The sequence below is a fragment of the Meriones unguiculatus genome, chromosome 9 (genome assembly GCF_030254825.1).
Source record: "Meriones unguiculatus strain TT.TT164.6M chromosome 9, Bangor_MerUng_6.1, whole genome shotgun sequence".
Taxonomy (NCBI): Eukaryota; Metazoa; Chordata; class Mammalia; order Rodentia; family Muridae; genus Meriones; species Meriones unguiculatus.
The window spans coordinates 27,235,060-27,250,060 of NC_083357.1; the positions used below are offsets into that span (position 1 = coordinate 27,235,060).

The 15,001-nt window shown below is 45.0% G+C and overlaps 1 protein-coding gene across 2 annotated transcripts in view; it reads left to right on the plus strand.

Annotated features, from left to right (window-relative positions):
- Ptprg (protein tyrosine phosphatase receptor type G) overlaps positions 1 to 15,001 on the plus strand; it is a 684,542-nt gene that overhangs the window by 530,763 nt on the left and 138,778 nt on the right. For both annotated transcript variants that reach the window (XM_060390946.1, XM_060390947.1), the window contains exon 6: positions 5,915 to 5,981. In XM_060390946.1, coding sequence (XP_060246929.1) covers positions 5,915 to 5,981 — 67 coding nt within the window. The remainder of the gene's footprint in view (positions 1 to 5,914; positions 5,982 to 15,001) is intronic.

The window sequence follows — 15,001 nt, forward strand, 5'->3', positions numbered from 1 at the left end:
AGTAGTCTCCTTGCTGTGCGGCTTTTAGGTGAGAGAAATGGAAGGAGAGGAGACTGATGTGAAATTGGACCTCATGGGAAGCCTTTGCCCTCTTCCTGATCAGGTACGTTAGTCTCTGAATGCACAGTTATCTGCTAGCCCTCAGGGCTTGATGGATCATTTCTGCGGTTCAGGAAGGCCGTGCAAACTCTCTGCTGTTTGACACTTTTCCCCTGCAGCCCTGGTTCATAGTGTAGTTCTATCCTCTGCAAGCATAATTCTTCCCCCCCCCCCAGAGGCTGGTTATTGACTGGATGTGAGGTTTGTGGTAGTAACGCAGCAGCTGGCAGTGTTGGAATTGGGGCAAGGAAGTTGTCTTGGCTATCCTGTCTACCAGATGGCCAGGACTTGATCGACTGAAAATTACTAGAATCTGAGACAAGGGCCAAATGGATTTGGGAAAAGGCGAAGGGAGCCTACATGAATGTGTACACATGGTCTGCTGGGCCTGTTCTGTCTGTTTTATCTTGCTGCAAGTTGGGAATAAGTACAGCCCATCCTGTAGTGGATAAGTACAGATAGATATAGAGGCAACTGAGAACCTGCCTACTAACTCGATAGCGGTACCAGCCTCTGTGGTGAGGGATCGCTTGAAGTTTGGTGGTTTAAATAGCTTGTGCCTAAAGTTGGATTCTAGTCCCCAACTCCATATGAGTTTCCTATATTGGCAATGCCTCCATGTGTTGGATCTACATCTAGAGACAGCTGGAAGGCGTTGCCTCAGAGCCCTCTGTCACGTTTCTGAGCCATCCTTTTGAAGGTGGCTAATGCTACAAAGCTGCTCAAAATTGGAAGTGACAGGAGCTAAGTTTTTCAATTCAAGCACACAGTGCGGGGAGAAGGGGGTGTGCCCCCATCCTTTTAAAGCTCGTTTGTGAGCTGGCTTCTCTGTATTACCATGCAACTTCTTTGATCTGAAAGAGGAAGGAAGCAAGTTTGAAGAGCCAGGAAACCTCATCACGTGGCTCTAAAATAAGTGGCACATTACAAAATTGAGTGGAGGTCAAGCAAAACATGGATCTTTTGAAATTTGAACTCAAAGAGGTATTACGTGCAGCCAAGCACACAGAGGTGCTTGGGGTAGGAGGGCTGCTGTTGGGTGTTCATTGAACTGTGAGGGTTTAGAGTGACTTGCTATTCAGTAGGACCCACCCAGGTAGACACTGTCTGTGCTGACCCCCAGCATCTGTGCTTTCCTCTGTTAGTGTCCAGAGAAGCTTCTGAGAACGTGTCCCCACTCTCCGAACCCTGAAGCCGTGAGGATTCGTGCCTGATTCAGAGTTTCATTTTCTCACCGTCTTGGCCTCTTCTAGCTGGAACGGAAACCAGAATGTAAACACAGGTTGCTGAAGCAGCCTCGTTCACTGCTGTCACATTGAAAACCTGCCCGCATTGCTTAGCTGATATCCACAATTTTGTTTAAGTGGCAAATTGATTGAAACAGTCGGAGGAAGGGATTATTTCAGTGAGGGCTTTGCCTTCCTGGAACAAATCCTCTTATTAGCATGCGGTCTTGATTCTCCGCCCATGGACTGGAGAATGAGCCCGGTATTGTTAGGGAGTTTCTTTGACTACCCAACAGCTCCATTTTCTTCCTTTTCTCCTTGCCTGTCTTCTCACTGGTAGCTCAAGGGACTGTATAGAGACTTTGAATTGTGGGGTTGCTTTGAATCTGGGGTCAGGCCTTTGAGCTAAGAGGAACCCAGGTCCGAGTGTTGAACTCAGAGGTGCTGTAATCACAAGTGAGCAGAAATTGAGCTTGGATTAGTTTGCCTGGTTATTTTCCACTTGTATGTTATCAGTGGGTGTCAGTCATGGAGGATTAGGAACACCTCTTTTGAGCCTTCACACCATCAGACAAGACTAAATGCATTGAAGGGCCCCCTGACTGTAAAACATGCCTTCTCATACTGGATGGAGCTTCACGCTACAGTAATCCCCCTTATCTGCCAGGAGTGGATTCCAAGACCTATAGCAATTGCTGAAATCCAAGGGTGATGCTGGACCCAAGATAAGTTACATTGTTATTTTAATATAATATTTTAACATGATATAATAATATAATTATTATATTATAAATGACAAGTTTTCTATCTATGCATACCTACAGTAAATTTCAATTGATAGATTATTTACTTAATTCGCATACGCAGTAAGAAATTAACAATAATAACTAATTGGAAAGTAGGTATGGAGGTTCACACCTGTCTTCTCAGCACTTGGGAAGCGGAGGCAAGAGGATCAGGACTTCAAAGCCATCCTCAGTCACTTAGCAAATTAAAGGCCAGCATGGGCCACATGAGACCTTGTCTCAAAACAAAACAAAAAACTAACAACGTACTGCAATGAAATCACTGGCATTTGGGGCCATTCATTCGTAAAATAGTGGCTACTTGAACATAAGTACAATAGGGACATCTGATCTGAAAACTGAGATGATTAAGAGCAAAGGACCAACAGGAAGGAAGCTGATTCAAGGTGGACACACAGGGCGGTGGGCTCCCTTCTCTTCTAGACATCGGAAGATTTCATCTGGACTCAGAGTAATGTTCAATTTAAAAATGTAGGGATTATTTGTTTATCTTTTAAGGATCCTCTTCTTCTCCTCCTCCTCCTTCTCCTCCTCCTCAGCATCCTCCTTTACCTTCTCCTCCTTCTTGCTTACTTGCTTTTTGAGACAGAATCTCACATAGCCCAGGCTTCTTTTGAACTCCTCATATAACTAAGGGTAATCTTGAACTCCTGACCCTCTTTGCTCCATTTCTCACTGCTGGGGTCACAGACATGCACTGTCTCCCCCCCCCCCAATACTAGCGGTTTTCCATTTGGTCTGTTCAGATCATAGCTGGCTACAGGTAAATGAAATGTAAACAGAGAGCCTCCGCCATAGGCAGCAGAGAGCTAGCGTTATTTTGAAGGGTTGAGTCATCTTGAATTGGTCTGCTAAGAAATCTCCTACAGAAACCTTTAGGATGCAGGATCAGCAACACGTGTTAGTGAGGAAATTATTGATAACATAGCTGCACCTCTGACCCCAGCCTCCACACACACTCACAGAAGCTCCAGTATGTACAGTTTCCTCTGTTGAAAGAAAAAAGACCCTAGTTGATTGACACAACAGTCACATCTTTTATTCCTGGATTCTGAGTATGGCTGGTCAGCTCTGCCGGGATGAGCTCAGTGGTGCTCAGGTGTTCAGCAGAGACCGCGTGGCCTCAAGTGAACTTGCTCACCTTTCTGTGGTTGGCAGTCCAGGACATCAGCAGGGGTTGCCCATGTTCACTCCCTGGCCCCTTAGAGCCTGGGACAGGCCAGTTTGGGTTCTTCTCTCTCGGGGTGGCCTTGTGGTTCCAGTGCTTTATGAGCATCTTTGTCACAGTCACCAGATTCTTTTTGTCAGAAATAATAAAAGTAGGGAAAATTTCATTTCAAAAGTAGGGAAAATTGATACACACTCCTGGTGAGGAATAGGGAACTCCAGCTCTGGAGGTGAGTGTGGCAAGGAGGGCAGGAGTTGGTGGCCAATTCACCATCTCTTTACAGACTTCAGGGGCATGAACATTCCTACTACCCTGAATCTAAGAACCCACCTCAGTGTCAGCCTCTTGCTGCATAATAAAATGCATGAGGTAATTGATTTAGAAAACATTTATTTTGACACCCATTTTTGTGTTTTCTAGTCTATGATTGAGTGCCCACCCTACTTTGGACCTGAGGGAGGCATTACACATTCCACCTCATCACTCAGCAAGCTGAAGAGAAGGAGGGTGGGCCTAGGGTCTCATGGTCCACACCTTAGTCCCCCAGTGACTAAGAACCTCCCAACTAGTCTGTAACTCCTAAGGTTTCCCAGCTCCCTATAACACCCCCTTAAGACAAAGCCTTAGCACATGGGTAGAAGACACACATCCAAACCATCCCTCTCCTTACAGCCCCATGGCATGGATTTTATTCCGGGCCTTTGAAATGTGGCCACATAGTCTTGCATTGTGTTTTTTTTGTTTGTTTGTTTGTTTTTTTTTTTTGGCTATGTTTTAAATTTTTGATCATTTACTTGATATGATGGAAATATAGTCTTTCTTCAAAAATACTTTTGATTTGGTATATCTTATGAATATTTGCCATGTGTTGACTTTTATACTTTAATTACTGTATAGCCCTGGTCTGGGCTCCCTGTCAGACAACTAGGAGGCTAAGTTATACCAACTTCCAAAATTTTAGCTATTCTAGGCCCCAATTCAGCTCCCTCTCTCCCTTCCTTCCTTCCTTCCTTCCTTCCTTCCTTCCTTCCTTCCTTCCTTCCTTCCTTTCTTTCTTTCTTTCTCTCTTTTTCTTTAATCTGTAATGTTTACAATACAGCAGCAACTTCTGTGTTATGTTATGGATTTAGTCTGTAAACATAAGACTGTATAATAGCCCCCGTGTTCTCTTTACCTCAGGCCCTCCTCCGCTGACCTCTCACATGTAGGTACAGTATGAGTGCCATGGGGCATTTAGCAGCAGTCCTGTTCTCTCCCCACTAGATGTCAGGAATCTCTCACCCCACCTCCACCTACTGTAGTTGTGACAACCAGACATGTCTTGGGTGTAATCACATATTCCCTTAGGAGGGCAGAGGTATCCCAGTTTAGAACCACTGCTGTGTCCTGGAGATGCTGGCACAGATAAAGGAAGGAATTTTGTGAATTGTGGGTTATTCTCCAAGAGAGTAAGTCAGGAATGGCAGCTCAGCCAGGGGTAGGGGCATCTGCCAGAGCAGGAAGTGTCCTTTGTAGTTCCTAGAAATTCAACATAGGGATGGCTCTGGATTTCTCTGAGTTAGCTTAAAGCAGCAAATTGGGTCTTGCTGCACGTTGAAAGGTTCATCAATATCTCAACTTCATTATGTTAGAAGCGGATTAATAGGAAATGCAGTCCCTGAAGGGGAAAAAATGCAGAATCTTTGCTAACCACAGATAATAGATTTTGAAAAGCTCTTTATTTTTAGGGGAGGAAAAGGACATATGTATAAGTAGAAAAGATATATCATGACCTGCCCCATACCTATCATCAAGGCCCTAAATGAGTGAAAATCAGTGTTCTGTCTCCCCACTCTCCAGCTGCTCCCCACTCCAGGATTGTTGTAAAGCTCATACACTGTTACACTTCATTTGTAAATATCTCACTGTACGCATGGGAGATAGTACCTGAAATTATAACTCTAGCATTCTGGGAAAATTTTAATCTAGAAAAGGCAATAGTAGGCCAAGTAGTATCTAAATATGAAGGAATGAACCAGTGGGCCCGTGGACACTGAGGTTTTTGTTTGGGGAAACATCAAGCCCAGAAGGAAGGTGCAGGTAGCAACAGGCTCTCCTTAAGCTGCCCTTTCCCTGCCCTCCTGCTTTGAGGGCTTCATAAAATGTGCGTAGAAAGTGGAAGTTTTGCTGGGGAACCGGGGTCTTCACAGAGGAGAATGAGCTGGCCAGGAACTGGTACATTTTCTAAGAAGAAAGGAAAAACATAATCACCAGAAGGTGTCTAAATATTCAGTCAATGATAGATCGTTCTCTGATGACTTTGAATGACTTTTGAGCTCATCAGGATCTGCTTTTAATAAAGCGGAGCTGTAGCTTTTTAAGATTTCGCTATAAAGAGGTGGTATTTCTCTCCTGTTATAATGTATTCAGAGAAGTTTCTTTGTTGTGATTTAGACTTCCTCACTTGATTTTATTGTGTCATAAATCTCTGGCATTTGCTGAGCACCGTGCTATACGTGAGACCTAACCAGCTTGCTAGCTGCATCCATTTCCCCCTTCTCTTTAGAAGATTAAACTGAGGCTGTTGGAGGTGATGCCAGGATAGATTTAACCAACCGTGTTTCCTCCCCATGCAGGTCAGTCCGAGGGACAATTCCGCACTGGATCCTATTATCCACGGCTTGAAGGGCGTCGTACATCACGGTGAGTACGCTCCATCTTCTTCCTTTGGCTGGGAAGTGAAGGGCTCCGATCTTCACCTGAAGGAATCGGGTTATCTTGCAGAGTAGAGGTGGTGATACCACTCCTTGCCCTCTGCTGTTGAAGGGCTTTAGAGCCATTATCTGATGGGTAAAGAGCACCTGCATTTATAACCTGCAAATGGGCCCGGGTTAGCAGTGAGCCATTTGTTTCCCCTCAGGTATTACTGTGAACGCGTGTGCTGTAAATCAAAATGCTCTAAGATATACGACTCTTAGATGCTGAATCCGCCATTTGTCTCGTTTCTCTCCTGAAATTATTTCTTTTTCAAGTGTCATGTCACTTGTAAATATTTTTGATTTGCCTCTTAGATTTAAGGGGGGGGGGAAATAGAGGTAGCCAGGACAAGCTGTTAAACTTCACAGTCTGCGAGCCAGCACCATGCAGCTGCTAAAATGGAAAGGGCGAGGCTGGTGTTCTACACAGCAGACATCATATCCCCAGGCATAAACCTGGGAGAGAAAGTAAGATGAATGGGTTCTGTCTCTTCCAACTGGTTTTATTGGTGGAATTTCCCTGCAACTTTATTATCAGCGATGCATCATTACCAGCGGCACCAGGACGCTTTCAATCTCAGAAGCACCCTTGTTGCAGGAAGGTGTTGACTCTGGATCTCATGTAATGATTTGTAAAGTTTTAATAATCTAATTAGAATTCCAAAGACATTGACAAAAATAGCAGTAGTAACCATAATAAATCTCCCCCTGTTCCCACAACTGTGATAAAACGCCTTCACACCTTTTTGCAAGGATTGTCTTCTGACATGAGCCAGCTCTGTAGAGCTTAACAAATACCTCTTCCAGGGAAACTAAACTTGTTATCAGAGTTCGATTAAGTTGGATTGAGCATTAATTGTTCACTGCAGTCATGCAGCAGGTAACAAGAATAAACCAAGTGGAAACAGAAAAATAGAGAGCTGGGGAGATGCCCCCTGCCTTCCCAGCATGAGGACCCACGCCCAGGTCTACAGTACCCACATAAAAAGGCAAACTTGGCAGTGTGTGTCACGGCTACATGCTTGGAGGGTGGGCAGAGGCAAGAGACACCTAACCAAAATCTCCAAACTGAGGTGGAGCAAGATCAAGGAGACACCCAGTGCCGTCTTCTGACCCCCCACATGCACACTGTCTGTACATTCGCGTGCTCGTCCACCTCACCTCACACATAACATTAAAGATACATACATGTACAAAGAATGAGGGAGAGTCCCCGGGAGCTTTTTCACTTCCATTCCTTTCCAAATCCATGTGAATAAAAGCAGCCGCCATTTCACCTCTATCCGGGAATCAAACCCAGGGCCTCGCTGTTAGAAATCCCCTGCCACTGAGCTGTCTCCTCAGATCTCCACAGTCATTTATCTCATCTCTGAGGGCTCTTTCCTTGTGGCCTGATTGCCTTCTCCAAACCCCATGTAACGCCATCTTTTGGGGCGTGAGTTGTTCAGAAAGCAGTGCTAGCAATACCATACGAGAGCACTCTGTCTAACTTTTCTGTCAGGCCAGGAACCTGTCAGTGTGGACAGGGTTTGCCTGCAAGAGAAGCTTGTGCATCTCTTCAGCAAAAACAAGATGCATACCTGATGGCAGGCAGCCCGGGCTTTGGCCACACGTGGAGATAGCCCCAGCCAGCTCTTATAGGGGCTCCTCCTGAAGTCTTTACTGTTACCCTGTTAAAACCTTCTCTCCCCATCTTGCGTGTTCACCAAGGGCATCTCCATTGTTTGCCCTCCAGCCTCAGTTCCAGTCTTGCCTGTCCAATGATTCCTCCCACCTACTCCTTTCACTTGCTGGGGCATCATCCAGGGTTCTTTCTCAAACATATCTGGAACATCTTTTTTGTTTATCTACTCATGCAATACCTCCCCAAGTGAGAGCCTCAGTAACGGCAGAAAGATGATACACTGTACCTGGCGACAGGAGCTGCTCCATAAATCACAGCTAAATGTCCAAGTCAGGTGGAAGTGTACACACACAAGTGAAAATGTCAGCGTGTAAAAATAGAAAACAAAGGCAAGTGTGGGGGCTTGAAACCACTGAGGCTTGTTTCTGATTGAGAGGAGAAAGTGAGCATGCAGGGTGGTGGCACAGGGGGTTAGTTAGGAGAGTATGCCACTTTCCCAGAAGGCAGCGGACATCTTGAAGAGTTGAAAAGTCCTTTTGTTGAAGCTAGATGTACTTTTGATTGAAGGTCCTATGAGGGGTTTCTGTGATCTGCTGATTTGAAGGAGCATAAATAATTATGCTTTTCACAGATTCTCTGGCTAGGGAATGGTGTTGCAAATGTGTGAAGTGCAAAAGAATCAATGTGGATTTCTGAAGCAGCTTTTACTTCTTGACCTCTGGGTGTCGTGTCTTAGAATGTTAACTTTCTATTAACTGACTTCTTTGTTGTTAGCAAGAAGAATCTTCGATGGTCCTTCCGCCCAGGTGCAGTGAGTTATCTGGTCTTGGCTACACTTAATAGCTGTCACTTGGTCACTGTTATGATCTGTGAATCAGATGCAAAGATGAAAGAGAGGCTTCTCACAGGGACGGTTGGCCTTGGAAAAATAAGGAGGCGAGGGAGGCGTACTTAAGGAGAGTGTTCATTCAGAGAGCAGGGAGAAAAGCATGAAGCTGCCAGAGTTTCCAAAAAGTCTTGGTCAGGACATCAGAGAAGCCCAGAGCCACGCCAGCCCTCATGGAGCCCTGCATAGGATGGTCAGGGCCTTATGTGATTCCTTGCCGAGTGTGCTCATTGGCTAGTTCACCTTTGTGAGAGAGCTCCCTGAAGTCACAGAAAGAATCTGGGAGGCGTGACTTTACCCCAGCTTGTCTCTGGAAGGGGTGTCCCAAAGGCCATTCTCACAGATAGCGTAGAGCTTCTCAGCTTCCGTTCACCCACCTGATCTGTCCCCCTCCCCCTGTGGCTGGTCTGCTTGCTCATCATTTTTCTAAAATGTTCGGTGGATCTTATGAGTAGCATCCTCCGTTCTTCCTGCAGGGATGGAGACCTCTGAGCTAGGTGTAGCGCGTGTGCAGCCACCTCGTGAAGACTGTACTCACAGGCAATACTTAACAAGTAGCCAGTTTAGCTCAGACTTGGGAGTGTGGAGGTGTCAAGACTAAGGCCTGAAGAGTACTGAGCAAGAGATGCTCCAGGCTTCACGCAAGCTCAGACTCACCACGGTGAGCTTAGACGGAACAGTCTGATGCAGAGACAGTGTGGTTTTGGGGACTGAGCACAGTGGCATTTTTCTCCATTGCTACAGAGACAAACTCTAGAAGCTCAGAAGCCACATAAAGTGCTGTTTCTTATGTGTACCTTTCTGATGTCAACATACAGTGTGCATATGCAGCCATATATAAATGTTGGCATCACTACACCTAACTGCTCAATAATAAGAAATGTGCATTTAGTTTCATGCTAAAATATGTATTTGTTTCTACATGTTTTTATTTACCCTTAAAGTATATACCCAAACAGATGCCACCATCTTCTTTGAATGTATTTTACACACTGTCAAAATTCATACAAACGCTAACCATTTCCTCTCTCCCATTACCCCCGCCCCCGTCTCTCTCTGTGTTTCTGTCTCTCTCTTTCTTTAAGAGTCGTACTGTGTAGCTCTGCCTGACCAGGCATCCTCTATGTAGACCAGGCTGGCCTCAAACTCACAGAGATCTGCATGCCTCTGCCTTCCCAATGCTGGGAAAGGCTGTGTTCCAGCTGCTTTTGTTTCTTGAAGGAAACCTGCTGATGCCGATTACTTGGTTGTTGAGCCTGTTTCTCTCTCTTTTCTGAAGTCCCCCAGTCATGCCATCACTTTGTTCTTCCATAATGTTAGGCAGGTTGCTTTTCTTTTTTTTTTTTTAACCCCAGAAATGGAGGTGGAGGCCATTAGAAACAGCTTCTGCCCTACACATCGAAACTTTGCACTGGTCGTTTCTGGCTGGCTGCTATATCTGACATCTCTCTGATGCTCCCTCCCTGGCTCTTTCCCAGAAAGCTATGTGAGAAAGGAGAGCACTTTTCTAATAATGCTCCCCAAATGAGCCTTTGGCAAGCTTTTCTTGTCAGTGGAAGTCAGAAGGACAGGACTCGGCGTTGTCTCACAGGAGAGCTTCAGCTGACCTCCGGAACAGCAGCGTGACAGACTTTCTTGGGAGACGGGCAGGACTTGCATTCAGCCACCTGAGAGGGGGAGCCCACTACAGACAGTTGTGCCCGTGTTCAATTTGGTGGGCCAGTGGGTTTGTATTGGGGTTACCAACAGGAGTATAAGGGAGGGCTTGCTTACAAGGAGCAGAGATAACAAAAGTTATCGATAAAGTTCTGATCAACACAGCTGCATTCCTAGAAAGCCAGTTCCAGAATGGCTATTGACTCCTGAGAGCTGGACCTGAAGCTCACTTTGTGCTCCCTGTAGGCAGCTCCTGGGCCCAGACATGCCCTTCTTTCTGGGTTTGGGGTGTCAGGCTCTCCAGCCTAAGCAACTAATACCCCTTCATACTTACAGCAGTTGCCCTGAAGAATCCATCGAGTTTCTGTTCTCCTAGACCTTTGTTTACCTCCGGTTTACACCCAGAGGCGCCTGAGGCTCCCACCCCCTGTTACTCTCCTGAGGAAGGTTGTACTTCAGAGGAACATGCCCTGTAACACCTGCAGATTCCCTCGCACATCTGCATTGGCTTCTCCCCCCCTTTCCCCTCGCTCTGGGACCTTGAACCCAATCTGTGTACAAAGTCCTGCCATGGCTGGAGTCATTCCAAGCCCCTAACAGAAAGTGAAGTGAGCAAGTAAAATTGTGTAAGCTAACTGCCTCTGGCCAAGTTTTGCCACATGGTGGTAGGAGCAGGTGCCAGCATATTCATTTCTTTTTTTTTTTTTCCACACCACACCTGACTCAACTGATGTTTCTTCAATAAACAATGAATTCTGGACATGCCTAGACTTGGAGGGCCTCTGACTCCTTCTGAGACAGCAGATAGGCTCCATTTCACAAGATTATGATCTCATGGCTGGGCATGATGAACTGGTTGGAAGAGCCCCTTCTGGAAGCCACATTGCACAAGTTTCTCACTTTCTTCTGAGCAGCCTCATGCTTAAGTGTGTACACAAGAGAAACAGCCACACAAAAGACTGGTGAACCGGAATTTTGTTTCTAATAGCTACAGACTAGAAATTCCAAGTGGGAAGCACGTGTACTAGCCATGGTATATCAGACTACAGCCGTTTAAAAATGGCAACCTACCAGCCTACACAAAAGAACACACATGCATGGTCCTGTCTATGCTAAGCTCAAGAACAAGCCAGATTAGTCCATGATACAAGTCAGAACAGCAGAGCGAGGTGAAGGTGAGGCTCAGGTGGAGGGGGAGCCCTGGTATAGAAACATGTTAACTATGTCTATGCGCATGTCCAATGCCTTGAAAATGAGACATGATTGTGTCACACACAAAGTGCCTGAGAATCACATGATTGAGTTTACAAAAGTAAATTACCAAAAACCCACGTGATTTTTGGATTAACTTTATGATTTTGTGTTGGGCCATATTCACCCCTGTGGCTGGACACACTCAGAGAGTGTGATGACGTAATTAGAACACAGTTTCACCCTGGTGTCCCTGTTGATTGTACATCGGAGTCTTTGTAAATTAAAGAACAGCCCATGTGTTTCATACAGTAATTTTTCCAATATATCCCATCTACGAAGCTTTAAAAAACAACAACAAAATCATATCAGCATGCATAGATAGTCTAACATTAAAATTGCCAGAACTATTGAATACTGTCTGTGGCACAAATACCAAGGGCTTTTGTATGTGCTGTGAGGCAGTGAGTTAGCACAGCCACTCTGGAAAACCATGGAGAACTGTCCAGCAAAGAAAAACTCAGACATGTGCCTGGCAAGAGCTGAGTAAAGGGGTGTTTGTGGCATGGCTTCTTCCAGTTATCCCAATGCAGAAGAGCTTCAGAGGTCATCCATTAACAGGCTAGGTGAAGACAGCTTAGTGTAATCATGCAGTGCAAAGCAGCAGACCACCGAGCAACATGCTGTATTTGAGAACCAGAAAGTTGAAGGGGATTGGAACAAGGTTTTCCCAGCTTCTGACAGGGAGACTGAAAGGAAAACATCATAATGATTATTGCAAAGTAAAAGTCATGGTCACTTCTTGGGATGGATGGGACAGTGATGGTCCTTGGCCAAGCGGAGGCCACACACCAGGACTCTTTTCAGGGTGATTGGCATTTTGGCTTTGCACACAGTTATGTTACATTCTGCAGTCAAAGCTGATGACAATTAGAATTCAAAAGCAGGAGATTCAGACTCCTGTACCAGAGACCTCCCAACATGCCAAGAGGGGAGTGACAATGCTTTTCTAAAACCTTTTTGATATAACTACCCCTGACAGCATGTTTCTCCTGTATGCTAATTGGTTATAGACCAATGAAAGAACTGTGCCTGCCTCAGGACCAGATCATTAAAGAGCTAACTTTAGATGCCAAGATCTGCTGTGCTGTTGGGGTTTAAGAAAAGGAAAATAAGCAAGAAAGGGGGCAGGCGACAGTCTAAAACCAAGGAGCTTGCTTCTGTGTTGCTGTAGACTCAGTCTACACCTGGGAAAGGTTGGACTAGCTCAACTGGCACCATGGGATCTTCAAACCCTCTGACAGTTAGCTACCTGGTCCATTTGACGCACAGACACTGAAGCAGGCGTTGCTGGGAAGTTGGTCCAGATCACACCTTGAGAAGTGATCCAACTACAAGGTCATGCTTCTCCCAGGCTGCAGCCACTCTGTGTCTGTGTGTATCTGCATCTGCAGGTTTCAGTCTTGACAGGCTCCCACCAAATAGGTTCTGTGGAAGGAGCAAGGATCCAAATAGCTAAACTTTCTGGAAATATCTGCACAAATTCTGGAAGTATAACACAAATTCTAGAAAGGAATAATGGAGAGGGGGGACTAATCAGGACAGAAATAGTCACCCATGTCATTACACACCAGCCAGACATCACAGAGTGCTTGGTTTGAGGCAGCTTGCCTGTTATGTACCAGTGAGTTTTAAGTGTGTTTGATGAGTCCATTCTTCCTTATGCCCACAGAGTGCCTAGGAAATTCTAGTCAAGACACTGAGGTCACAGGAATAAGACGATCCTTGCATGTAAAACAATGTTATGCTTATGCAAAAATTTCCTTTCTATGTTCAACAATTCCTGGTGCTACAAGAGACTGACATTCCACTTGCCTGCAAAATTGCTTCATATGTTCAAACATACAAGTGTGTTTTCTTACTTTTCCACTGGAAACTTGATTCTAGGATCCCAACAGACATGAAGAATATTATAGAAGGACTTGTCAGTTCAGGCTGTCCTGGATTTGAATTCTGGCTTTCCAGCTTGGAAGCTGTGTGATCCTGTGCAAATGGCTGTGTCTCTCATTGATATTTCCATTTGAAAACAAAAAAGGATAATGGTTTACCTCGGGTAGATGTGTATAGGCTGGGAAGACATGCCAATGATGCCTGCGGTGTGCCAAGAGCACTCCAGATTAGTGCTCAAGGAACTATAATCTGTAGACCAAACCAAGCCTCCTGCTTGCTTGTTCAAAGTTTTATTAGGTCATACCAATCTTGTCCCACTGCCTGTCAATATAAATAAAGTTTTATCACTCAGCCATACTCATTTGTTTTTTATATTATCTATGGCTTCTTTTGTTGTGCACCGACAGTGGTTGTCACCAACAGTGTGTAACAGCCTTACAAAGCCTTGAATATTTGCTTTCTGCCCCTTCTCAGGAAAGCTTTGCCAGCCTCATCTCAGAGGTAGCTGGTGTTTGGTTTGCGTTATTCATAGTATGGTCCCTATCCAGCATGTGTGAGTGAGTGGGTGTGTGTGTGTGTGTGTGTGTGTGTGTGTGTGATCAGATAATATAAGTACTTAGTTAGGTCATTACTCACTGTATAACAGACTAAGCTTTGGTTTTGTTCTTGTCCCAATCCTCACAAACTCCAAATGTGTTTCGAGTGAATTAATGAGGGTTCCATTGGAATGTTTACCTTGAAGCAATTGCTCAAATTATTTTCCCTCTTTCGAATGAAGAAGCCGGTGCTGTGCTATCTGCAGCTCGCTGATAATTCTGAACATTTACAGCTCACTGGTGATTTTGAGCATCGTAACGCGCGACCAAATTTCCCGTTTGAAGTTTATGTTTCCAGCACTTAATTACATGGAACTTTCCTGAAGTGTGCTATAAATGTGCAGCAGCCAGTGCCTGGCTAATTGGCTCCTGTCTTTTTATGGATCCAGGAAGGACTGATGCTTATCTGAATGCTTTTGATCTCAAAATCTTCTAGAAACAGGCAGGCTTAAGCTGTTCCCAGTTTCCTGGATTTGGGTTTATCAAAACCTCCACCATAGGTGTGAGCTGTTTCCGTTTCTTTTCTTAGCTAAACCAGGAAGTAGGATGCTGTGTTTGGCTATTTTATCACTAAATAGCATTGTTAACAATAGTGTTAAGACATAAAAAGGCCTCAGAAGTTCTCATTCAACCTCCCTTCTTTGTCAGCGTTTCATCATTTGAACAGGATGAGGGGAGTTTATGGAAACATGCTGAACCTTGTTTCGGTGAAATATGAAAAACAAAGGTTTAAGAAAAACCTCCATGAATGGTCCTTGGTTAGAGTATCAGTCTCAGAAAAGACCGCTGAGCCCATATTTCTTGGTTCTGTTGCTCTCATTGTGGAGCTCCCGTCCCCTCCAGATCTTTCTATCTCCCCCTTCCTTTATAAGATTCCCTGCACTCTGCCCACAGTTTGGTTATGAGTCTCAGCATCTGCTTTGATATACTGCTGGGTAGAGTCTTTCAGAGGCCCTCCTTGCTAGGCTCCTGTCCTGTTTCCTGTTTCCTTCTTCAAAACGAACATCGCCTTTATTGTGCTATTGCATATGGTTTATTATAGCATATCAGAATTTGTTTTTTTA